Source organism: Aspergillus chevalieri, chromosome 6, assembly GCF_016861735.1.
Source record: "Aspergillus chevalieri M1 DNA, chromosome 6, nearly complete sequence".
Taxonomy (NCBI): domain Eukaryota; kingdom Fungi; phylum Ascomycota; class Eurotiomycetes; order Eurotiales; family Aspergillaceae; genus Aspergillus; species Aspergillus chevalieri.
In genome coordinates, this window is record NC_057367.1 from 456,178 (window position 1) to 479,062 (window position 22,885).

The 22,885-nt window shown below is 51.1% G+C and overlaps 6 protein-coding genes across 6 annotated transcripts; 2 read left to right on the plus strand and 4 right to left on the minus strand.

Annotated features, from left to right (window-relative positions):
- Nucleotides 1–837: 837 nt before the first annotated feature.
- Nucleotides 838–5,800, minus strand: ACHE_60148A (peroxidase/cytochrome P450 family protein; the record flags this gene model as incomplete). The annotated part of the gene is made up of 12 exons (XM_043281290.1): nucleotides 838–1,457; nucleotides 1,513–1,789; nucleotides 1,844–2,074; nucleotides 2,133–2,637; nucleotides 2,691–3,167; nucleotides 3,220–4,068; nucleotides 4,123–4,465; nucleotides 4,517–4,606; nucleotides 4,660–4,768; nucleotides 4,827–4,991; nucleotides 5,055–5,656; nucleotides 5,716–5,800. The coding sequence occupies 12 exons, from the start codon at nucleotides 5,798–5,800 to the stop codon at nucleotides 838–840; spliced, it is 4,353 nt and encodes a 1,450-aa protein (XP_043138784.1).
- Nucleotides 5,801–6,884: 1,084 nt separating this feature from the next.
- ACHE_60149S (T6SS phospholipase effector Tle1-like catalytic domain-containing protein) lies at nucleotides 6,885–8,435 on the plus strand (the record flags this gene model as incomplete). The annotated part of the gene is made up of 3 exons (XM_043281291.1): nucleotides 6,885–7,059; nucleotides 7,114–8,034; nucleotides 8,089–8,435. The coding sequence occupies 3 exons, from the start codon at nucleotides 6,885–6,887 to the stop codon at nucleotides 8,433–8,435; spliced, it is 1,443 nt and encodes a 480-aa protein (XP_043138785.1).
- Nucleotides 8,436–10,589: 2,154 nt separating this feature from the next.
- On the minus strand, nucleotides 10,590–12,992 carry ACHE_60150A (phosphatidate phosphatase App1 family protein; the record flags this gene model as incomplete). The annotated part of the gene is made up of 1 exon (XM_043281292.1): nucleotides 10,590–12,992. One exon carries the CDS (start codon nucleotides 12,990–12,992, stop codon nucleotides 10,590–10,592), a length of 2,403 nt encoding a protein of 800 aa, XP_043138786.1.
- A 1,362-nt stretch (nucleotides 12,993–14,354) lies between these two features.
- MUS18 (UV-endonuclease UVE-1) lies at nucleotides 14,355–16,589 on the minus strand (the record flags this gene model as incomplete). Its single annotated transcript, XM_043281293.1, has 2 exons — nucleotides 14,355–15,935; nucleotides 15,990–16,589. 2 exons carry the CDS (start codon nucleotides 16,587–16,589, stop codon nucleotides 14,355–14,357), a joined length of 2,181 nt encoding a protein of 726 aa, XP_043138787.1.
- Nucleotides 16,590–17,771: 1,182 nt separating this feature from the next.
- On the plus strand, nucleotides 17,772–19,115 carry ACHE_60152S (putative extracellular protein; the record flags this gene model as incomplete). The annotated part of the gene is made up of 1 exon (XM_043281294.1): nucleotides 17,772–19,115. The coding sequence occupies one exon, from the start codon at nucleotides 17,772–17,774 to the stop codon at nucleotides 19,113–19,115; it is 1,344 nt and encodes a 447-aa protein (XP_043138788.1).
- Nucleotides 19,116–20,160: 1,045 nt separating this feature from the next.
- Nucleotides 20,161–20,985, minus strand: ACHE_60153A (uncharacterized protein; the record flags this gene model as incomplete). The annotated part of the gene is made up of 2 exons (XM_043281295.1): nucleotides 20,161–20,482; nucleotides 20,543–20,985. The coding sequence occupies 2 exons, from the start codon at nucleotides 20,983–20,985 to the stop codon at nucleotides 20,161–20,163; spliced, it is 765 nt and encodes a 254-aa protein (XP_043138789.1).
- Between the last annotated feature and the right edge of the window lie 1,900 nt (nucleotides 20,986–22,885).

A 22,885-nucleotide genomic window follows, 5' to 3' on the forward strand; every position in this document is an offset into this window, starting at 1 on the left:
AAAAATGTTGATATTACCCAAAACGGCAAACAGACTCAATAAGCACCACAATATTCCTGGGGTCATGATACGCCTGAGACACTGAGGCTCTCAATTCGTAAAATCATGTAAATGAAGAAAGAAAATAAAGAGAGAGAGAGAGAAATACGAGATAAAGGGATCAGAAACCGAAACAGACACGAAAAAACCCATGTCCATACCAATTTGTTAAGCCGGGTTGGCAAGGAAGGGCACCCTCCCAGGTGCCATCCCAGATTCGAACTCGGATGGTTCTGTGGAAGGCTCCTGTTTAGCCAACCCGACCAAAGCGTTATGATAGTTCCTAATATATGCGCTATTTCCCTTATAACCTTGGTGTCACGTTAAGAATCTATAGCGTTTTGACAATGATAACCTCTCAAACGCAACATTAGATGCATTAATTCCAGCACAGAAACTCAGGTAAAATCACAAGAGAACAAATAAAAAGACCAAAAATCCAGACATGGGCCAAGCTTACGACTTTCCCCATGAATGGACACGAGACGCATCGGCGTCTGAGGCCAGTCTCCACAGTAGACATCTGCCTGGACGGCCAATCCCTAGTTCGAACGCATAGCAATTCGAACATCAGGAGACCTGCAAGGCAGAATCTTCTGCTCATGACTTAGTCACCTCCACCAAGATGGTCCCATAGCGATAGGCTTGAGCAATTTGTTGCTGATAATGTTTCAATCATAAAATCAACCATGTCGATTCACTTTTACTACCTAATTAAACCATCCCATCCACTAAAACGCGTAAAGCCCTAAGAATAGACACAAGTATCTCCAGAATCATTTTTACCCTCCTCCTAGCTCACCGGCCAAAAGGATTCAAGGGAAGCTGCTTCGCGGCGTCCAAAGGATTGGGGAGCAGTCCACCATGTTGTTGCTGCTGTTGCTCTCCGTCTTGATGCGACCCACCAAGGAGACCATGTCCTCCAGGAATCAAGTTGTCAGCGATTCCATGCGTAATGTTCTGAGCCTGCTTACCACCAGGGAGATTGCCGACAACGTCATGGGTGACATCGTGCGCAGTACCGATCGCGTTCTTGGGCACGGCGGCAACGTCAGAGACAACCTTGTGCAGAAGGCCGTTGTTCTGCTGGCCCTGCTGACCATTTGGAACCTGCTGGTCGTTCTGAGGAAGCTGTTGACCATTCTGCTGGTCGGGATCCGCTGTCGGGGCTCCGTCAGGGACAGGAACACTTGCTCCAGCTTGTCCACCGTTGGCTTGAGATATACCATTGGTCGCATTCTGGGGAGTCTCAGAAGCCTTGTTGCCGTTGGGGAGAAGCTTCGAGGCGCCCTTCACAAAGTCCTCTTGCTGCTTCTTGAGGGCATTGGACAAAGCGTTTAGATCGCGACCTGCGGTAATGGGGATCTGCGGGGCGTGGTGGATGCCCTTGCCCTGGCCGTCGTAGTGGACCTTCCAAGCTACGAGAAATGTCAGTAACATGTATGAGTATGTCCGTACGGTGAGAGAACTTACTGGTCGGGTCAAAAGTCAAGAACGACCAGCTGTCGTTGAGGTAGCACTTCTCCCCGCCGACGTCGATGCTCTTCAGAGTTCCCATGTCACCAGGAGCCGGGCGCAAGTTCTTCAAACCAGCGCAGAGCCTGATGAGTGACACCACAAAAGCCAACGCAATCTCCCGGCCAAGGCATGCGTGAGGACCATAGCTGAAGTGGATATAAGCGTTGTCCGGTCTGTCAAGCTTGAATGCCTCGGGGTCGGGAACCACTTCGGGATCCTTGCAAGCAGGACCCTAGTCACAATCGTTAGCAATTTTTCAAGAGTTTTTTGAAACGGTAAGACTCACGAATAAGCAGACAACAATATCACCTGGCTTAAACTTCTGTCCGTCAATTGTGGTCTCGCCAACACAGATACGGAGGTTTCGCTGGGTGCTGGTGAGACGCTGGGCCTCGAGAACGTATTGTCGCAGCTTCTTGTCAGCGGACTCGGTGTTGGAACCGGTAACCAAGTTTTGAATGTCTTCCCAGTGCTTGGAATTCTCCTCCTTGAGGTAAAAACTGAGAACGTCGGCAAACTAGAGAAAAGTTAGTTCAGCAATTTTTTTCCCATGGAGACAAATACAGGATACGTACCAATCCAACCGGCGCACCAACACCAGCAACAGCACTCAACCAAGAGATCTCAGCAGCCTCCTCGGGGCTCTTTCCAGCGGCGATAATCTCCCTCACGACATTCTGACCGTACCAGCGCAGAGAACCAGTGCTGGCATGGCTCTTCTTTCCTCCGTGCTTAAAAAGACCACCGACTATAGGAATGTGCGAAGCGACCCCAGTAACGGCTCCAGTGACAGCACCAGTAGCCTTCGAGATGATCCCCTTGGGAGCATCAACGATCGACTTGGGGCTTCCCTTGACAAGGTTGAGAGTAGTCTCAGTCAGGGATTCGGCACCCTCGCGAGCCGCCTTTCTACGGTTCAAGGCGATAGCTGGGTCGTTGTTGTTGAAGCCGTAGGTACGGACACTGAGAAGATGCGTGTACAATGTTGCCGCGTCGTAGCTTCCCTTCTCATTCTCATCGGTCTTTAGATCCAGGGAGAACAGATCGGCAAGGAGACGAGCGTTCAAGGGGATCGCAACACTATTGACAGGTTAGCAATAACATCTCCAAGGCGATGACAAGGAAACACATACTCTCTGACGATATCAACCTGGTTCAAGTCCTTCCCGAGATTAAGAGTCTCAGCCTCAAGCAGCTCCTTACTAACGGAATTGGCCGTTGACGAAAGCAATTGCATGAATTCGGCAGGGCTGAACATGATATCTTGAACGAGCTTTCTCTGCGCAGTGTTCGCGGGCTGGTCACCACCCAGCATGTAGCTGTTGTAAGTTTTGCCGGGAATCATGTCGTTCAGGAACTTGGTCCATGTGATATGGAAGTTGGCCTGGTCGTTGAGCACCTTGGTCACAGCCGAGTGCCTGAACACAACAGTGGGGTTCGGTGGAGGAGAGGGGTCGTCCAGGGTGTACTGGTCAATGGTTCCAATCTCCCGTGAAATCTCCTCGTTCATCTTGCGAGTGAACATAGGCTGCGTGGTGTGCAAGGAGTTGTAGGGGAACCAGCCCGGGAAAGCACGCTGGAACAGCTTATGGAACATCGATCCACCAAGACTGTACAGGAAAATTAGCAGGAGCTTAGAACAGATATGGGATGTCAACTTACATGTCGTAGTCCTGCTGGACTTCCTGGTAGCCCCAACATGTGAGGTTCGAGGCCGTGTAGTCCACAGTAAGGAAACGGTCAGATCGCACGAGAGTAACAGCGTCACTGAAGACAGCTCTGCCGACAGTGTACGGAGGGCAACCACCACAGCCAGGATCCATGCGCGGTTTGGCATCTTCAAGGAAGAGACCAGGGTACATTTCAACCATGTCGGGGTGGTCGTACAGCTTGCGCATAAGATCAGCAATCTCAGGGTCAGGGTTAATATCTTCGAAAGTGTCGTGACGCTTGAGACCGAAGAAATTACGCATTTCGTTCAGAGAAGCGAGCTGCCACTTCCTCGACGTGAGGATACCGGTGATTTCGATGATACGGAGCGCCTTGGGAACCATGCGAGCACCGAACAATCCGGCGGGGTCCTCCATACTCTCCTTCATAATGTTGACCAGTTCAGCGTCGCTAAACTTACCGTTTTCGTCACGCTTCAATCCGCCAAACTCGCGCTTGGAGGGCTCATCGGGGATGCTTTGCTCATAGCGGAAGAGACCCTGGATGAACTCCTGAGGAGTGAGCTGGTCGAGGGGCTTGTTGTTGTCTGGGAACAGGCTCTGGAGGAACTCGTTCATCCACTTCTCATCTCGGCGAGAGATGACAGAGTGGAATCGGTACAGGAGGTTAAATTCTGCAGACACCTGGTTACCGATACCTCTTGGGACGCCCTCGGGGTCAAAGTGTCTCTCCACCTCAACGCGAGGGTCAAGGGTCCAGTCGGTCGCGGAGTGGTGACTGTTGGTCAGACCACGAAGGTAGTCGTGCAAGGAGATGTTAACATAGAGACCGTTCACGACACTGGTAGGTTTTGTCAGCACCGAAAAGCCTAGTGATCGGGAGCAGAATACTTACAGTCGAGCCACCTGGAAGAGGTCCTCATCTTGCTTCGCAAGGGCTTTCTCCTCATCTTCTTTCGTCTTAGTGGGAGGCACGGTAAACCGACCACCCTCGTTGATCTTCCGCAGAACATCTGCGACATAGTTGTGGAAACGGTTGTACATGATGAGCATAATGTTCACCCCTGGGGGCATTCCCAGCAGGCGCTTCTCGGCAAATGTGTCCGGCTTGAGAAGACCATTCTTCATTGTCCGGATGGCCAGCTGGTCTTCACGGCTGGAGCCATACAAGGGGGCGAGGTCGAGATAGGAAGAGGTGTCGGAGATATTAGGGTCGAAGCGGTTGGTGCGGAAAATATCTGAGAGTGATAAGCAGCCATCCAAAACCATTGAGCGCTATATCAACTTACCATGAATAATGATGGTTGCGTGGTAGAAAAGAACCGAAGACACACCAGCAGGGTTCTCCTTGAAAGACTCGTCACTGCGAGCCATGAGGACTGCAGTATGTTAGCGCAGCACGAAAAGATCAAAGCTCGAACAAAGGACTCACGATCGAACAGAAGACCAGGGTCCGGCGGGACACCGTGCAAGTGCTTCAACTTCGGGACGGTTCTCGCGTAAGGACTTCCAGCCTTGCCCAAGTCCGGCTGGAGAGGGTTCTGAATTCGGATTGATTAGCAATTGTATATGTGATCGAGCACCATGTGTTCAACATACGTTGTAGCTTCCATCCGGAGTCCGGTACTGGTACTGGTTGCCGAAGTAGCTCAGGGGAGGATGCTGCAAGCTTTGCCACAGAGTGTCGATAATGAGCCCCGACAGCTTCTTGCGCGCCTTGGATGTCCGAGGCAATGACGCCGCGATCGCAATCATCTTTTCCATCTGGATTCGAAGACAACATTAGTAGATATTCTCTACGTCGGTTTCGTTCTCTGTAAGACTCACAGTCATCTGTCGGTCGTCAATAGGCTTTCCCTTGGACTTGGCGACTTCAAGCAACGTACGAAGATCTTTGACACCGGTCTTCAGACCCATAGACTTAAGGTCCTGCACGAGACTAGTGGCCATGACGTTCGGGTCACCGTATGGCTCACCAGCTTGGTATTTCTGGTCATCCTCCTCTTCGGCAATCTTGTGCCTGTTGAAGATCTTCCAGTTGGTAGGGTTGAGCTTGGACGCGATTCCGGGAGCAGTCCCAGCAATACTACCCAACGCTGAGTGCGTTCCCTTGGGAATATGGATCAAGCCTTTTCCTTTACCGAGTGGCAAGAGATTTTTCACGAACGGAAGTTTGTTCAACCCCGGGACCTTGAACAGATACTGCGCGATCTTCTCCTTGAGGAAATCGATCAACCCTTGGGTGTCCTTCTTGACAACCTTCAGGTAGATGACATAGAGGAAGAAACTGAGAATCGTGGCCAGAACTCCGGTGAAGCCAAATTTCCCAAGTACAGCCTTGAACCAACTTTGGTCCTTCGTGCCCATGGCCAGCGATGCCCATGACGAGGAGCTGCTGCTCGAAGAGCCCCAGGGAAGGAATGAGGAGACTTGATAATGCAACCAGTTAGTCAAGGTTCTTCTTGACGCCATAGCAGGATTGACTCACGTCCTGACGAGGGAGGCGGGCTCGAACCCCAACTGAGGGGATTCCAAGAGGATGTCTTGGGGGTTGCACTGCTGAACAACCCCATGATTGTCTAAGTAAGAATAAGAAACAATGGCAAAGGGGAATCAATAGGTATAAGTTCGGCGAGAGCAGGTTTTGGCCGAGTTGACTGAGAATCCGGGAAGGGAGAATGGCTGAAGATAGAATGGACAGAGACGAGGAATCCTAAGGTTTAAATAAGTCTCTATGATAGTCGTATGCAGGCCGTATCTCCGAGACAGGCCTACGAAAGACGCCATGTGAAATCATTATCATGGCAATGCTATCTGCGGTCCTGCCATGTTGAGTATGGATCATAATCGTCCCGCTGCAAGCCACAGCTGAGCGTAACGATCCTCACCTCGAATGAACTCATTAAAGCGCCTGGAGCTCAGCTGCATTACCAGCATCCGAGACCTTCTCCACGCAAAAGTCCGATCAACCAGCCAATGTCCATAGGAGATATTCCAAATTACAAAACACTAAGTCCTTTCTTGCGCCATAATCAGCTCCAGTGCCAGCGGATATGAGGGGAAAGTTGGCAATCCATGGTTAGCTCTGGGGCTTTCACTCGCTAGTTTAAAGAGGATTTTGATATGCAGAGAACATCAGACATGTTACATTGCATGAGAGTCCCAATTAATCGGGGAGGCCCAGCAAATCACAGCCCAGACCATCCTAAGCACCGGCCAATGTCTCCATCAACCAGCCAGCTCATCTTGCGCTAGACTGCATATGAGCCGGTAAATCTTCCAGTTTTAGTGCGGTGCTCAGATGCCAATTCCAGCCATGTGCATCTCAGCTGAATCTGTGATGCAGAAAGAAGTGGGCTATTCTGCATGTGCGTATCAATACTAATCCGCCAGCTTACAGAAAAGAATACATGTACATCTGAAATAAACAAAGTCCGAGGAAAAAAATAATAAATGAAATGCAGACCAATATGAGCAAGTCACCCGGCTTGCCGCTGAGTGTATGCAAATCAGTGGTCGAACGCATGCCAGCCTCGGGCGTGACAGAAAAATTGTGCGAAATTTTCCATATATACTAGAGGAGCCTTTTTCCCCCTTAAATCCCAAGTCCCCGAAGTTGCCAAATTTCGTCACTTTGCGAGCACTGATTTTCTCAATATGCCTCACGCAACAGACGAAGGGAAACCCGGTGAGGAATCCGGCCCTCGTCGCATTGTCCTTTGCTTCGATGGTACTGGTAACCAGTTCCATGGCAATGAGTCGGACACCAATATTGTAAAAATTTATCAAATGCTCGAGAGACACACCCCGGGCCAATACCACTATTACCAGCGTATGTCCTCTTTGAAGCGATGAGAATGTCTTTGATTGCTAATCAATTGCGTAGCTGGAATCGGTACCTATGTCAAAGGCCAAGGATCCAGCTCGACGCGTTTGAATCTTATTCCCAAGATCAAATCCGCCATCCTCACCACAGTCGATTGCATGGTGGGCTCGTCATTCCGAAGCCATGTCCTGGATGGGTACCGCTTTGTTATGCGCTTCTATCGACCCGGAGATCACATCTACATCTTTGGATTCTCGCGTGGTGCATACACGGCACGGTTTCTTGCAGAAATGATTCAGAGCATTGGTCTCTTATCCCAGGGAATGGACGAAATGGTCCAATTCGCTTGGGATACCTTTAGCAATTACCAGCAAGCCAAAGGAAACGATCCCCCCACGGAAAAGGATAAGCAGCTCATTGCGTATATGGAGAAATTCAAGATTACTTTCTCCCGGCCAGACGTGGGAATCCATTTTCTGGGTCTGTTCGACTGCGTCAACAGTGTTGGTCAGTTCGAAATCCCGCTCTACCGCACCTCCTACAAGGTCATTGCGAGTCCAGCTGCTCGATACATCCGGCATGCAGTGTCTATTCACGAGAGACGTCTCAAGTTTAAGCCTGCTCTTTTTATTATGGATAAGGACGGCCCTCCCGTGGATCTTAAGGAGGTCTGGTTCGCCGGTAACCACAGTGATATCGGAGGTGGCTACGGACTTGAACCGGGTCAGAAGCACCTATTGTCTGACACGCCATTGAACTGGATGATCCAAGAAGTCCTCAATCTGGAAGGCTCGGAGAGCAAACTATCTTTCCAGACGCTGAATGTCGAGGACGTATCGAAAGCTGAAAACGCCTTCCCTGGGAAAGAGACTCCCGGAACCAATGCTTTCCTGCTGCGGAGGAAGACAAACCAGCCCCACGACACGCTCAGTTTTGGACACGGCACATTCTTCTTGATGGTCCTTTGCTGGTGGATCCTTGGTAAGCTTTCCCACTCCCCTATTCACTAGGCCGGCTGTTGACGAAAATCAACAGAATTCCTCCCCATTTTCACGCGTCTAGAATTGGAGAACGGCAAATGGGTCCCGCGCCGGCTTCCACCAAATCTTGGTGCCCCACGAGATCTGCCTCACGACGCCGTAATCCACCCTAGCGTCAAAGAAATGGTCAAGGCCGGTATCCTGGACAAAGAGTCGATTCCCCCGCGAGGCGGAGACAATCCCAACCTTCCAAATGTCGCAAACCTCGCCTATACGTGGAAGAAACTGCGGAACACCGCGGCTAGTCAAGCGTCAAACCTGTCCAAGGACTCGAACGGCGGGTCGGAGAAGGCCAATGGCACTGCTCATGGCGGATTAGAGCCTGCAAAGGTATTGGGCTGAGCTGAAGTGGTGTGGATTCGAGATATTAGCGCTATTCTAGCGATGGCACTTTCTGGTAGAGATTCGACCGATGCAGGGTGCATGTATGGTGATCCTGCGAAGCGAAATGGCCAATCGTATTCGTTAGGAATTGTAAAGAGAACAGCGGAGTGGGTTTGTAAACAAAGAAAATCCATTAGTCCATGTCAATAGTACAATTCTATGCAGAGCAAAGATAGTTTCAATTGTGCATATTAGACTAGAATCAGGAGAGTAAGTTGTCGAGTACTGTACTGTAACAAGTGGTAGGTATTAGGTTATCGATCGCGGGACTTTCGGGCCTCCGGTCTAAATCAACAGAAACAAACCACGCAGGATCCACAGTAATCAATCCTTTTCTTCTTAACGAGCTGAATTTGAAATATCTCAATCTGCACCCGTCAGCCACACAGAGCACGGAACAACGCAGCCGTGCAGGGCCGAGCCGCTGATCCACTTTTGCAGCTAGGAACGGAGTGCGTCAACCGAGTACTTTGTTAGGCCAATGGTTGGCGTGGGTTACCAGTGATGAGCAAGAGGTTCGCGAATTGTCCTGTGCACTTTGTAGCGCATACCTGGCGTAGCTGAATCCCAAGCCCGAGCTGAACCCGGAATACGTCCCGCACCAAACATTACGAAGTGTTCCCGAACGAATCCATCATATGCGGGTGTTATCTTGGTCCGTGGTACGGAACATGGAGCATGGGAGCATGGAGCATGGAGTACTCAGTACAGGGTACAGAGTGCACACATGCGCGAGCAAGACACACCCGTACTACGTGTACAGCCTCGCCATTGTTATGCGCCTACTTGCAGCAGGGCGTATACAGCAGTCAGCCCTCAATCTCGACCGCAGAGTTTTCTGTACACCCCGCACGGGCTGACGTCCATTTGGGTAAGAGTTCGTGCGAGTCTTTGTCAAGGCTGATCGCATCATTGACACTGACACATCCCTTGCCTGTTTAGGATACCACTCATAGCGACGTGCATGAGGGATGCAACACCGTACACGTTATTGGCTGTGCATATATGTCTCCAGTCTGCTAGGCGCCAATTACTGTCTTCAAATTTCAATTCCCGATCGACATGGCAAGCCACGGAAGTACAGATCTATTTTTGATCTGAGCTGATGGAGCTTCTGCCGGATACCAATATGATAACTATACTTTCGTCTTAATAAGGAATGGGAGTGAAGTTGCTAACATCTTGTCGCCAAGAACCTTCTCGTCGAGTAAGAAAGATGTCTTATCATGGAGTACGTGGTCTCTACAGGAATGGCTACTCCAGAACATCCAGAGTAAGCACGGAATAGAACTCAATTCCCTCGGAGTCTCCGGAGTACAGTTGCAGCTTTCACTCTTTATACTCACATATTTCCACGGATACAATATCCATCACTCACATATGGGTCACATTACGTAGAAACAACGCCTCGGTATGGACCGATACGTGTCCCGCTATGCTCATCCGGGCAAGAGCAAGAGCGCGAGATTTTTTCACTCCTTCAAATTCTGCAAGCCTTTGCATGTGATATGGGATGGGAATAGAAGCGTAGCCATACTCTATACGGAGTATAGCTCTGCAAGACGTGAAGGGTACGGAGTACTGGCAATTGGCGTACTTTGTCTCTCAAAGCCGCATCTAGCTCCAAATATCAATTAACATAGCCAGTGACCATGATTAGCAGTAAGACGCAACCAATATCTGGAACACATTTCTAAGAACGCACTATTTGTAGGTACGTAGCCCTGTACCCTACGGAATATCTACCAGCCACACCGCACATACCATACATTCTATGCAACGTACATGCCATCTGCAGAACATGAAATCGACAGCTAAGCGGCAAAGACGCCTTCGTATCCACATGCATTCATTACAAATCAACTCTTCAATTTATGAAGAGACAAAACGATATAGATATATACAGGACGCCTCGGCAGAACAGATGCATGTGCTTTTAGCTAGTATATACAGGGCACACCGTATGTATGTAAAAACATACACGAGAGACATGAAGAGAATGAATTGCATGAAACGAGTCAGTCACGATGGCTTATCCTTCACCGATCAAATGGCCAGAAGCCGATTGGATCCGGAGCGTTAAAAATAGGTAGATAAGACAAACTTCCGGTGTCAAGGCTTTAATCCACCCTTTGCATTGCCACTCCACATTTCCTTCATCGCTTCCTTAACCAGCCATATACATACTTCTTGCACGTCACTCCCGACCCGCCAGCTACCAAGTACGACTCCCTTCTGCTGCAGAATTTCACTTGCCCGCTCCCAGCGCCGGCGCCAGAGCTCCTCACGCTTGTTCGGCAGAGGCGCAGAGGGACCAGACGAGCCATAACTTGAATCCTGCTCATTGACGCTGCTACTACTCGTCCGGTTCGCTATAGGAGTCGCTGCAGACCGCAGGACATTCGAGGGTGATGGTAGCCAGATTCGGTCCGACGCGTATTGGTATGCTGCAGAAGCTGCTGCTACGGGATATGACTGCTGTTGTCTCTGGGGTACCGGTGGTGTCGGTGTTGAGCTCTTGCTGCTGACGGATGATGGGATTGAGGTACCAGTGTTCGTCCTACGTGGAGGCGGGGGTGGAGGTGCCGGTGGTTTGGAACGTACTGCAACATCAGACGATTGAGTCCGTGCTAGGTCTGGGTTGAATGCATGTCTCGAAGCATTGTCTGCCACGGACGGAACGGAACGACGCGGTGGAACTGGAGGTACAGGTTTACGTCGACCTGCTTCTTGAGTCCGAGAATCGGTCACATCCGAGGTGGTCGATGCTGTACGCAATGTTTGCGGCTTCGAAGGCTTCGTAGGAGGTGGACGGCCTGTCCCCAGTTTCTGAGATACCTGGTCCTCGTCTCCTTCCTCCCGGAGATCAATGAGATCGCCATTATCAATGCTTCTAGCGTCGTTGATAGAAGCCGATGACCCAGTGGGCCGGCGCGGCGGCAGTGAAGGTCGGTTCGTCACAGTATCAGAATCCTGATCTCGAACAAGCTGGCCAGTGCTTCGGCTTCGGGAAGGGCCCTTCTCCAGGTAACCAACCGATTTTTCGAAGAATAATGCGTGATCACTCGTGGTGACGTCCCGTATGAAGATCCCCAGGATCCTCCCCGGATTCGCCAAAACAATTTCGGTATAAACCTCAAGATCAGCCTCGCCACTGTCACCAACCAAGATGAATTTTCGTTCGGGAAAGTCTTTCAAAATACGTTCCAATGACGCCCGTTTCCTCTCTGCCGTGGGCTCAAAGATACCTTGGAGCATGCCACTGTATTGCTTCAGATGAATTGAGCCAGGCGGAAGCCCAACCATCTTGAAGAACCGTTCCAGCAAAGGATAGAGCTGCCATGGCGCATTGGAGACGTAGTGGATCTCAACGCCCAATTTGGCCAACTGAGTATACCACTGGTCGACGCCGCGGACTGTCAGATCTGACAATTCTCGAACAAAAGTATTTCGGAACATCTCCTTCGCACCATTGGCAATGGCAGAATGCTTCACTGTGTCGTCGATATCACTAATTAGACTCACTCCGCTCGGTTCGATAATCTTGATCTCCTTGGCAGCAGACAGATTTTCAGACGCCAAAACACGGATATGCGTCGGGACGAACGGTAACGCAGCACGAAGAATGAAATGGCCCGAGGCATCCGTAATGACACTCCTGGACTGACTCTGCTCGTCGTTAAAGAAGAAAACAGTCACAGGCATGTCCATCATTGGATTCGCCAGGAAAGGTCGCAATCGTTCCATGAGGTGTGCGTTCGCGACAGACAGCTCGTCTCTGGTCATTTGCGCAGATCCCGTGGCTGAGGTGGTCGCTGTCCGTAGTGGAGGGCGCCCTGGGCACTCGCTTTCGCTGCCATTTCGCGCGCCGCTCTTCCAAGCTGGATCGGCTTCCGACTCTGCTTTGCTGATCATAGACTGCATTTCCTTGTTGACAATTTCATCTTCTCCCTGAGAAGTGATTTTGTCGCTCCCATAGCCACTATCCGTCGAGGGATTGCCTGGAGCAGGGACACCACTTAGCCTCCGCGCCAATGCAACCATCAAACGATTCTTCCGCGTCATCGGCCCGCGATGAGGTGAATATAACCATCCTCGCACATCAACAGCAACAACCGCATTCTCGACCTCATACTCCTCCCAGTCAAGCGGGTCCGACTGCTCGAATTCATCCTCTTCCCCGCGGTATGCATCAATCGTATCAGTAGAACTTCTAGAGCCCCTCCGTCGACGAACATCCGCCGCTTTATTCCCAGAAAGCCTCCTCGCGTAACTGGGGAATATAACCATCTCCTCATGACCAGACCGCGCAATCTCAACATCCGGAAATGCACCAGGGGTGTCATGAAACTCATCACCGTATTCCCGAACGTTGTTGATCGACGTAGCCAGCTGCGATGTGTATGACTGGCGCAACTCATTCGCAGCCTTAAGATATCCGTAGACCTTCTTGCGGCGTCCACCAGGCTCCCGTCCAGCATCCCCAAACCCCCATGACGACGATAATCCCGACATTTGTTCCTTCACACTTTCTGTTTCATTCAGCAGCCCACACGCTTTCCTCTGTTTTGTGAGAGATCAGTGTGCTGCTGCTGCGGCCGGTTCAGACCCTACACCCCTCAACAGTCTCCGACACCTACTCCCAACAAGAGACGAAACGATCCCCCTTTCCCTAGTCTCCGTCTTTTATCAAGCCGCGCTATCTGCTGGATGACGCCCAGGTATAATCGTGTCTGCGCCCGATGGCGGAAAGCGGGGAGCGTCTCGTAGCGGAATCCCCAAAGGTGCGAATGAACACGGCGACTCGCGTGCGGCCCCAAAAAGGGTACGGAAGAAGCGTAAGAATTTCCCTTCACGTAAGAGATCTCGGTCTCGGTTTCGTACTGGAGAGCAAAAAGTGGTAGGTAGCAAACGACGGGGAGGAAGGCGTCTGACGTAGGTAGGTCGTGGGGAAAGAACGGGAGGTCGACTGCGGGAAGGAACTTTAGGAGACCAACGTGGGCAGTTCTTTCCTAGTGTGCTTTCTCTAAGAATAATCTTTTCCTATGAGTTCAGGATTGTCAGCTCCTTTGTGTGTAGTTAAGTGGTGATCTGTGACAAGGCAGCATGAATTCCAGGATGCAGCGAACGTGGTGTTCATGTGTAGATGATACCAGTGAAACGTCAAATACTTACTGCAATTTCAGAGAGCACAGAGTACCTTTGTGGAAATCCAATGAATCAGCGACGTGTCTCTTGGATCAAAAGTGAAGCGATGAAGCGAATATTGCTGTCAGTGGAGTGGATGTGGTCTAGCCCGCGGCTGCGGAGAATATATATATATATAAGGCTGTGGGCTCCGTATACGGCTAGACTTCAACACCATACAACCCTATATTTTCGACATTAAGCCAGAAGAATGTAATATTGCTGCATGCTCGCTTATATTCACTCTGATCTTGCCTTAGTCCCTGCAAAATCATATATAGGCGCATCAGGACGTCAGCCACAGCCATAATAGGACGTGGCTTTACTGTGGCGCAGTACGACATTGTGGCTAGTTGACGTTCCTACGGTGAACATCTCAACGAGGAGATCCTGTGTCTACCGATGATAGATGCTCTATATAAGCTGTAGCTAACTGCGAATAAATGACATGATGGTCCCGGATGAGTGATTCGCGGTTTGAAATGACATCCCAATTGGGACAGGAATTTGTCCTAGGCTCAACGGCCGAACGCAATGTCACTCGCATCCAGGGGAGCTGACTGGATGCTAGCTTCTCAGCAAGCGATGGTCTTATGATAGACTTGCACGTTGGCAGGTCCTAGGCAATCCTCGACAAGACTTGTCTGCACAGACTAAGGCTCAAAAATCGATCATTGTCACCCACTATGATCAACCAGCAGACTCACTTTCCTCCGCATAGTTCACCTTCTTTGCACGTCCACTTCGACGGCCTCTTCGCGACGCAGTAGGTGCGGGTGGGTCAGATGGCTCCGTAGCCTCATCGTTCGAATCCGGCGGCGTCGACACAGGCGTCTCTGATGCCTTGCGCTTCCTGGTAGTAGTAGTCTTCTTCACACTAGCCGTACGCTTGACCCGCGCCGTGGTCTTCCGGGCTGGCGTTTCCGGCGCACCAGTATCCGGCGTAGCAGTTTCAGCTGCACCATTTTCGGCCTCACCATCTTCATTAGTGGTGGTCTCGGCCGCTTTCTTGTTATTCCTCTTCTTGGGCCCAGTCTGGACTGCCTTTGTTCGAATGACCCTCTTTGGTCGAAGCCACTCTTCCATCCCAGGAGGCCAGTAGACTCTTCGCTCAGGACCACCCATGCCGACTTCCTCTTCAGGAAAGTTGGGCTCCGGAGGAACCAAAGCTTCCAGGTCGACAAACCCATTCTTCTTAGGAGACCTTCGGGGCGGCTTGTACTGTTTGTTTTCGTCGGTCCGGATGTATGGGATGATATCGTTGACCAATTCATAACCTGGTAGTTTGAACGTCCTCATCAATTCGAAAACAGCCTGCTCCTTATCCTTTGCTTCGATCATTAAATCCATGGTCGGATCACAAGGGGGAAGAGTAGCAACACGGGGACTGTGCTTCCGCCGTTGGCGACCTGTGATTGCACCTGCAGTTGGCTCTGAGTAATGCATCTTTTGCGTGATATTCTTGCGCATCCAAGTCGCTTTGATGCGATCATAAAGACCCATAATATCTAGTGTACCTTCGCGAAGCTGGTCCGAGTCGAAGATGATATTGTGATGGTGGTAATCCAGGACGAGGGGGATATTGAGCTCTTCACAAATGGGCAGCAGATCATGAACCGACCAGCTAACATCGTCATTCTCAAGAACTAGTCGGTTCTTTATATCTTGCGACAAATTGGCGTAGCTCTCCCGGAACCGGTCCAAAGTTGCCTGCTTGTCACCGAACACACCGCCCATATGGAGAATCATGACTGCATCGCGATCCTGCTGTGGCGGCAGCTTCAAAAGCCGCAGCATTTCAGAATGATATTCCAAATCGCGAAATGAGTTCTCTGTAACTTCCTTTCTCGGGGAGCCCAACTGTGTGAATTGACCAGGATGGACTGTGACGCGATGGCCCAGGTCAGCTGCGACTTGACCTATTTCAGCCATTACGCCTGCAGCAAATGGCTCCAATTTGTACCCATATTCCTTGTGACTGGCGAAAGGGAACATTTCACTGCTCATACGCATGAACTTGATGCCGTATTTATCGTTCCACTTGAGTATTTTGATAAGATCGCGAGCATTGGCGAGACCCAATGACTCAACGTAAGCCTGGCCGCGGGCGACATCTGCAGGCTGCTCCCGGTCAGGGCGGTTTTTGGTTGGATGGGGCGGTTGCGAGGGGTCTTGGAGCGGATGGCGGTTTTCCAGGATCGAAGCGATACGGCATGTCCGTGAGCAAAATACTGGCGGGTTGGAATATCGTAGATACGTATTCAAACAGGCCTAATGCTTATCAGGACATGGACGGAGCAAATTTGAGCAATTAAAGGAACTCACATATCCTAACCGTCCATTCCAAGGGAGTGGAAGATAGTTACTGTTGACCGGCGGAGGCCGAGTTAGAGCATCCTGCAGCTCCTCCGGCTCGAGGGGCACATCTTCCTCAGACTCCGGGTCTAACGAGCCATCCTGCACGGGCATTCCGGGAGGGACTTCATTTTGACCATTGTCCAGAACCGACGCGTCTTCAGCGCCCATAATGCCAGCCGCACTACCATTCGGATCTTCAGCTTTCATGGCGCCACAGGCTGCCCTGGACGAAAATAGTCTGACAGATGAGTATGGGGTTGGAATTGCCGATCCTGCGAGCTTCGATAATCGGGCAGCGGAATGCAGTCTGTCAAGGCGCGTACGACGAACAAGAGTGCGAGAGACCAGATCTGGCCATGGCGCAGGCACAGCAGACAAGCTTTTTCTGGAGCTTGCCACGGTAACGGAGCGCGTCATCTGCCATGACGAAGGAGCGTGGCGAAAGCCAGACTGGGAAGTGGAAGTGGCGGAAAATGCCTGGGCGTCATGACAACGGACGGTGGTATGCGGACGGGACAGAGCAAGCGAACAAGCGGACCTCTGGCAGTGGGAGGAAAGACAGAACATCCAGCGGAGTTATAATCTGAAATAGTTGCATGGAGTAGAATATCAGAAAGTAGGACGGTTGGGAGTACAGGTCTAGCAGGTATCGCCGCCATTCCAGGTAGTTGGACAGACGAGGTTATAGCAATGACGCAGAAAAACGCGGAAGACGCGAAAGCACGTGTTTTGTAAAGCCCAAGTTTAGGGACTCTTTACCGAGAGCTCCGGGGAGGTCTATACCTAATCTATAATTAAGTTTGAACCCATTCTGGGCGCCGCCAGCCGCAATGTAGGGAGAACACCGCCCAGCCCCAGCGCCCTCATTCGTCCACCACTATACAGTATGTCACCACCCGTAGAGCCCAGGATCCCCAGCTAGCACAACAGAGAATGATCTCCGTTGCTGACAGATTCTGCAATGCCCTGCTGATCGGATATGCACCGACGATAACTTAATCTGGTCCCGAATGACAACGAACTGCTCGTCATCTGTGGGAGTAGCCGGGATTTGGATTCTCCAATGCTGCGAATAAGCGCTGAGAGAATCCCTGAGGAACGTATAAACGGTTGATAGGCGCTTCAAAGGCTGACGTCGACGGCATGGTAGGGGAAATGGAAATAGAAGCGCTCGGTTTATTATGCTCGGCTGGTTGCATTCCAAAAGGGACTGCTTGTTTTGGTATCTGCCATTCCATATCAGCAACTCGTGTCAGAAACATAGCAAGGAATTCGCCAGTGGGAAGTAAATACTTAAAGAGATCCTGTTTTTCTCGTGAAGCCCTGAAGAGTCAACCATAGGTTGTTTTCTCTGCCTGTCGTTCCTTTGGTTTTTCGAGCTTTGTACTCTGTACTGTCTAGCATCTTCCTACGGAAGAGGTCATTCACTTCATTTGGCTTCAAACAATCACTGTAAGTGGGGTATTTTTCTCTTTATGAATCATATGAGAGCCCATGGAGTCTTACAATGGGCACTGTGACCATTTACTGCTGTCTCATGCATCTACATTCACAGTCATTCTGCTCAATGCCCTAACCACCTAGAAAGGTATAAATACACCTTCACTGACATGCTCTCAGTCTTCTTTCTTGCAAATTGACATTCTCTTTTTGTCTCTCCTTTTCATATTCCAACGATCTTCTTGAATGCCCTGGAAGGCATCGACCAACTAATCGTTCCTTCAAAACACTCTTGAATTACTCTTCATTATGAAGAACTTCCTCCTCGCGGCGGGCATCCTCGCCTCATCTGCCTCTGCTCACATGCAGATGAGCGAGCCTTTCCCCATTCGCAGTCCCCTTAACAAGGACAACAATGGCAAGAAGGACTACTCGTACACCAACCCTCTGTCCACCGATGGCTCTGACTTCCCCTGCAAGGGCTACGCCAACGACCCGTTCAACGCGACTGCCAACTACAACCCTGGCGGCAGCTACCCTTTGAAGCTCGCGGGTAGTGCCACTCACAAGGGCGGTTCCTGCCAGATCTCGCTGTCGTACGACAAGGGCAAGTCTTTCCACGTTATACACTCCATCCTTGGTGGCTGCCCCATCGACAAGGAGTACAAGTTCACTGTCCCATCTGACGCTCCCTCTGGTGAGGCTTTGCTTGCCTGGAGCTGGTTCAACAAGGTCGGCAACCGTGAGATGTACATGAACTGCGCTCAGGTCAACATTGGCAGCGAGGGCGGCAGCCAAAACCGTGAGATGATCGACGCCGCCGATGATGACGCTCACAACGCGACTACTCACTCTAGTGACGCCCAGAGCTTCGACAGCTTGCCTCCCATCTTCATTGCCAACGTCAATGGCCCCGGCAAGTGTGAGACCACCGAGGGCAAGGATGTCAACTTCCCCAAGCCCGGCCCATCCGTCGAGGGTTCTGTCGAGGGCAAGGGCTACAAATGCGAGGGTGACGCGGATTTCCTCACTTCTGACTCCGACTCTGGCTCCAGCACTACCTCCAGCTCTGACTCAAGCGAGTCGTCATCCAGCCACAACGCCAACGCCCCCATGTCCAGCTCTATCCTTGATTATCAGCACAATGGCGGTGTCCAGAACAAGCATGCCGTCGCCTTTGGTGACGCCGCCTCTGAGCCCCGCTTCGGTCCTCCGGCTGGTGCTCCTGCTCCCCAGGGCCACGGCTCGTCTGGCTCCCAGGGCCACGGCGCTCCAGCCCAAGGTCACGGCGCTGTTGATCCCCAGGGCCAGGGCTCGTCTGGCTCTCAGGGCCACGGCGCTCCAGCTCAAGGTCACGGTGCTACTGGTCCCCAGGGCCAGGGCTCGTCTGGCTCTCAGGGCCACGGCGCTCCAGCTCAAGGTCACGGTGCTACTGGTCCCCAGGGCCAGGCCGCTCACGGTCATGGACAGGGACATGGCCACGGCCACAGCAACGGTGTTAAGCCTCAGCATGCTTGGGGTCCTCCTGGTGGCATCATTTGCTCACCTGATGGTAAGAGCTTCTCCCGCTGCACCGCCAATGGTCCTCCGATCGACATGGGTCCTGTCGCTGAGGGTACTATCTGCCGCGATGGCAAGATCACCTGGGCTTAGCCCCCTTCTACATGTTTCTCGCACCAGATCTGCTTGACTTTACTTCCAGCCCTGAACACGATCACGGTTCTCTTGCCCGGTGCGAGGCGATTCGTTCTTTTCTACGAACAAACGGATGGCGCTTTTCAGTGTCTTTGGATTGGGTTTTGGGATTGAAGGACAGGTCTCGTTTGGTTGTGGCTTGTTGTATTTTAGTTCTGCAATGTCGACGTCTTTGTCTCCTTGATTTGGATGTTTTAATGGTGTCTGCGTGACACATTGTATTCAATTGAACAAATGCATTTCATAATTCAATTGTTTCCTTTCGTACTTCACTTCAGAAGTCTACTTTTGTTCGCACGACAGGATCCACCGTAAACCGCCCAGTCTCCTGGCTCTCTTATTTCTGTACTCTCGTAAGCACTCAGCGTATCAGCGTAGGACTTCACATTCAAATTTCAACAATCTGAAGCAATCAAGTCGTTCGGCGAGATACAAATCGCCAGTTCGGCCCTGCTAAGCCTTGGAGAATATCCTGGTATGCAGTCGTACAGTATGACCCGGTTAGTACAGATAGCAAGGGGTAAACACCCCTTACAAGCTTCACAAGTCGTCCACGTATGCTTTAATACTTGTCCAAGTATAGGATAGCGAATACGAACCATTCCGAGACCCTTGAAAAATTCACCACGACTAAGCTTACGGGACCTCAATCTCAGACGCAGGTACAGACATGTCAGAAGTCGGAATGCAAGCCAACAAAGGAATATGCATGCAATGCACCCACGCATCCATGCATACATTAAGCTAACCAAGTATGATACACAATCAAGCAAATCACCGTGAAATCAACGACAGAATGGTATCTCAGTTCATCAATCATTAGACTCCCGTCGCCATAGCCAAGTGACGGGACGGGAGCACTGTATAGACTCCAAACCGAGCCGGTCATTACCGGCAGATCAACAAAGGAGATATATAGTAAGTGAAATCACACAAATATTGATTTCGAAATTATCATTAATTTCTTTTTCTCATCGGGCTAAACCGTTCGGGTTGAGTCAGTTTAATAGTTACCCGTATATGCCGAGTTGCCGTATCCGTTGGCACCAGCAGTGCTGTTCTTGTTGCGCGAGAAGAATCCACTACCGTTCGACTTCTCAGTGTTGGTACCGAGTTCGACATCCTGCGGCGTAGGGTGACCGGGGAGAGCGTCGTCGGGGTTGACGTTGCTGTCCGGGTTATGCTTGTTGCGGCGCCAGAAGAAACCACGGCCGCGACGGGTGCCGTAGGTGTAGTTGTTGTGAGGGGACGGACCGAAGCGCTTCTCGCGCTTGTGGTTGTGGCGGTAGAGGGCCTGCAAGCCGATGGAGACTAAGAAGAAGAAACTATTGCAGTCAGTTAGCATCAAGTAGTAACAGATGGTAGGGGTTGAGGCGGAAACTCACATTCCAATGATGGAGACTGCAAAAACAACCTTTTGCAGTTGACAGGCCATACCAAAGCCCAGTCCAGCCGCGGAATCATCATTGCTATCTCCCGAACCCAACGGTGTATCGACCTGTCCCTGGCAACTCTGGGGACCATCACGGGTCAACACCGCGATGGCAATCATGGCTCCGACAAAGAGCACATCGAGCAGCATGGCGAGGTAGGCGAAGAAGGCAACGCCTCCTAAGCAGCAGGTGAAAATGGATCCCAGTAATCCATATAGTGTGGCCGCACCACTCAGACCCTCAACGGCCCGCATCCACTGTGGGATTTCGACATTATGCTTGGTTTGGATGGCGAGGAAGTAGGAAAAGATTCCTAGGATAACAGCACCGTCGAGTAGCTGCAGTACTCGGATGGAGAGGTTGAAAAAGCGAAGCACAAAGCCTCCAAATCCCATTCTGGTGGGTTTCCGGTGGCTGGAATCGTTGTCTTACTCGTGTAAAGAAACAACGCAGGGGGGTTATATCGATAAAGGGAGTAGTACTAGTGAAGACAACTCCACACAAAATACTTGAGAGGATAAGATATAGAGAAGGGAGATAGTTGAGGAGATACTTGTAAGAAGGCAGCGAAAATTCAAGAGTCTGACGAGGCAACAAGATTGGCATTGGCAGGGTCCCAGGGGGAGAGACAGTGGGTTCCCCGGTTACACAACGGCCCACCCACAGGCCTTTTCGGGACGATCCATGGCCAAAAAGGGCCGATGCTTTGCTCAATCGGGAAATCATGGACGGTTTGGCACCACGAGCCACAGCCCAGTGATGTCACTTGGCCTTTTTTGAGGCTGGCAGTGGGTTGCTATTGGTGGATGTGTGGAGCGTGACCAAGGATTGCTGAAACTAATGTGGATCCTGGTTGTTATTGGCCATGATTGTCCCCACTATGACTTGCACACAGCCATTCCTAATCGGGCATGTCATGCTTAGCCACATCACTGCCTCGTGATTATCATGTGATCGTCCTCTTTATTCTCCTACAGAGTATTGGAGTACATACAAGTATCGAGTCTTCGCCAGTGTATGATAGAATCAGCTTAGCTACCAGATAGGCGGTTTTGCTCCGCCCGTCGTATGTTCCGTTCCGGGACCCCCGCGGCACGTGATCTTAGTTGACATGTGACCGAATTTCCGACGTAAAATAGCAACTACTACTACTACTACATCAACCAACCACACTCAACCATCGGTCACTTCCTCAGACGAGTAATGCCGCCTGTCACCAGGCACTCGGCCAGAGGCCACGCCTCAGGCGGTCCCCGCTACGGGGATAGCCCCCGGGAACAAGGCTTAGCCGCGCTAGTGAAAGCCCGCGAACACCGAAAACTCGAAAAGCCAGATAACCAGATGGAGGGAGGCACAGGCGAGCCAAATGCCTCGCCTCCACCCCCAACACCTCTGTTCATGGACTATGAAATGGCAACCCAGATGTCATCAGCTACGCCGGAGCCACAATGCCCAAACAAACAACTCGACTTTGAGCTTGGAAAAACCGCCAGCATCGCCCTACAAGCCCGGGCCAAAAAAGAAAAAGAGGAAGACAAGGAGATACTGGAGTTCCTCAACCTACTGGACAAGAAGCTCTCCTCTATGAAACAGAAAAGCCTCCCCAGGGCCTCCTCTTTTGGCAAGGCCCTCCAGACCTTCGTGCACAACTACTTCACCCAACCCGGTGCCAATGCAAATAACCAAGGCCACACAGCCAACCCAGCCCCAGCTACGCCCCCCAAAACATATGCAGACGCTATCCCCGCGCCCAAACTGAACAACACTACTGAAAAAAAACCTGTGGTCTCAGCCCCTAAGCCAGCAAGACCTCTTCGCCTTTTCCTTCGACTCCCAACAGACCACCCTGCCCGACATGCCAGCCCGCATGCGACTCTACAAAAGCTTCGCAGTAGCCTAGATCCAGCAGTCACTGACGCTATCAAGGAAATACAACATGTTCCCACAGGGCTCGCTATTGGGCCTAAAGATGTCCAAAATGCAGAGATCCTACTTGTCAATAAGGATGATATACAACAGGTAATCCAAGGCTCTAATGCTGAGTTAGAACAGAGATGGGCAATCTTTGTCATCCCCGGTGCCATCAAACAATACATTGGCTATGATGGTTCTGTTGTCACTATATCAGAGCAAGCAGCAAAGGAAGAATTTAAGCTGCAGACAGGCACCATGCCCCTAAAGCTACACTGGTCCAGGAAGAGCCAAGAACATTCTCTCAATACAGACAACACAGCAACAATGGTCCTGGCAGTGCCAGAGACTTCTGCCCCCAGGATCCCACCTTGGGTCCATTTT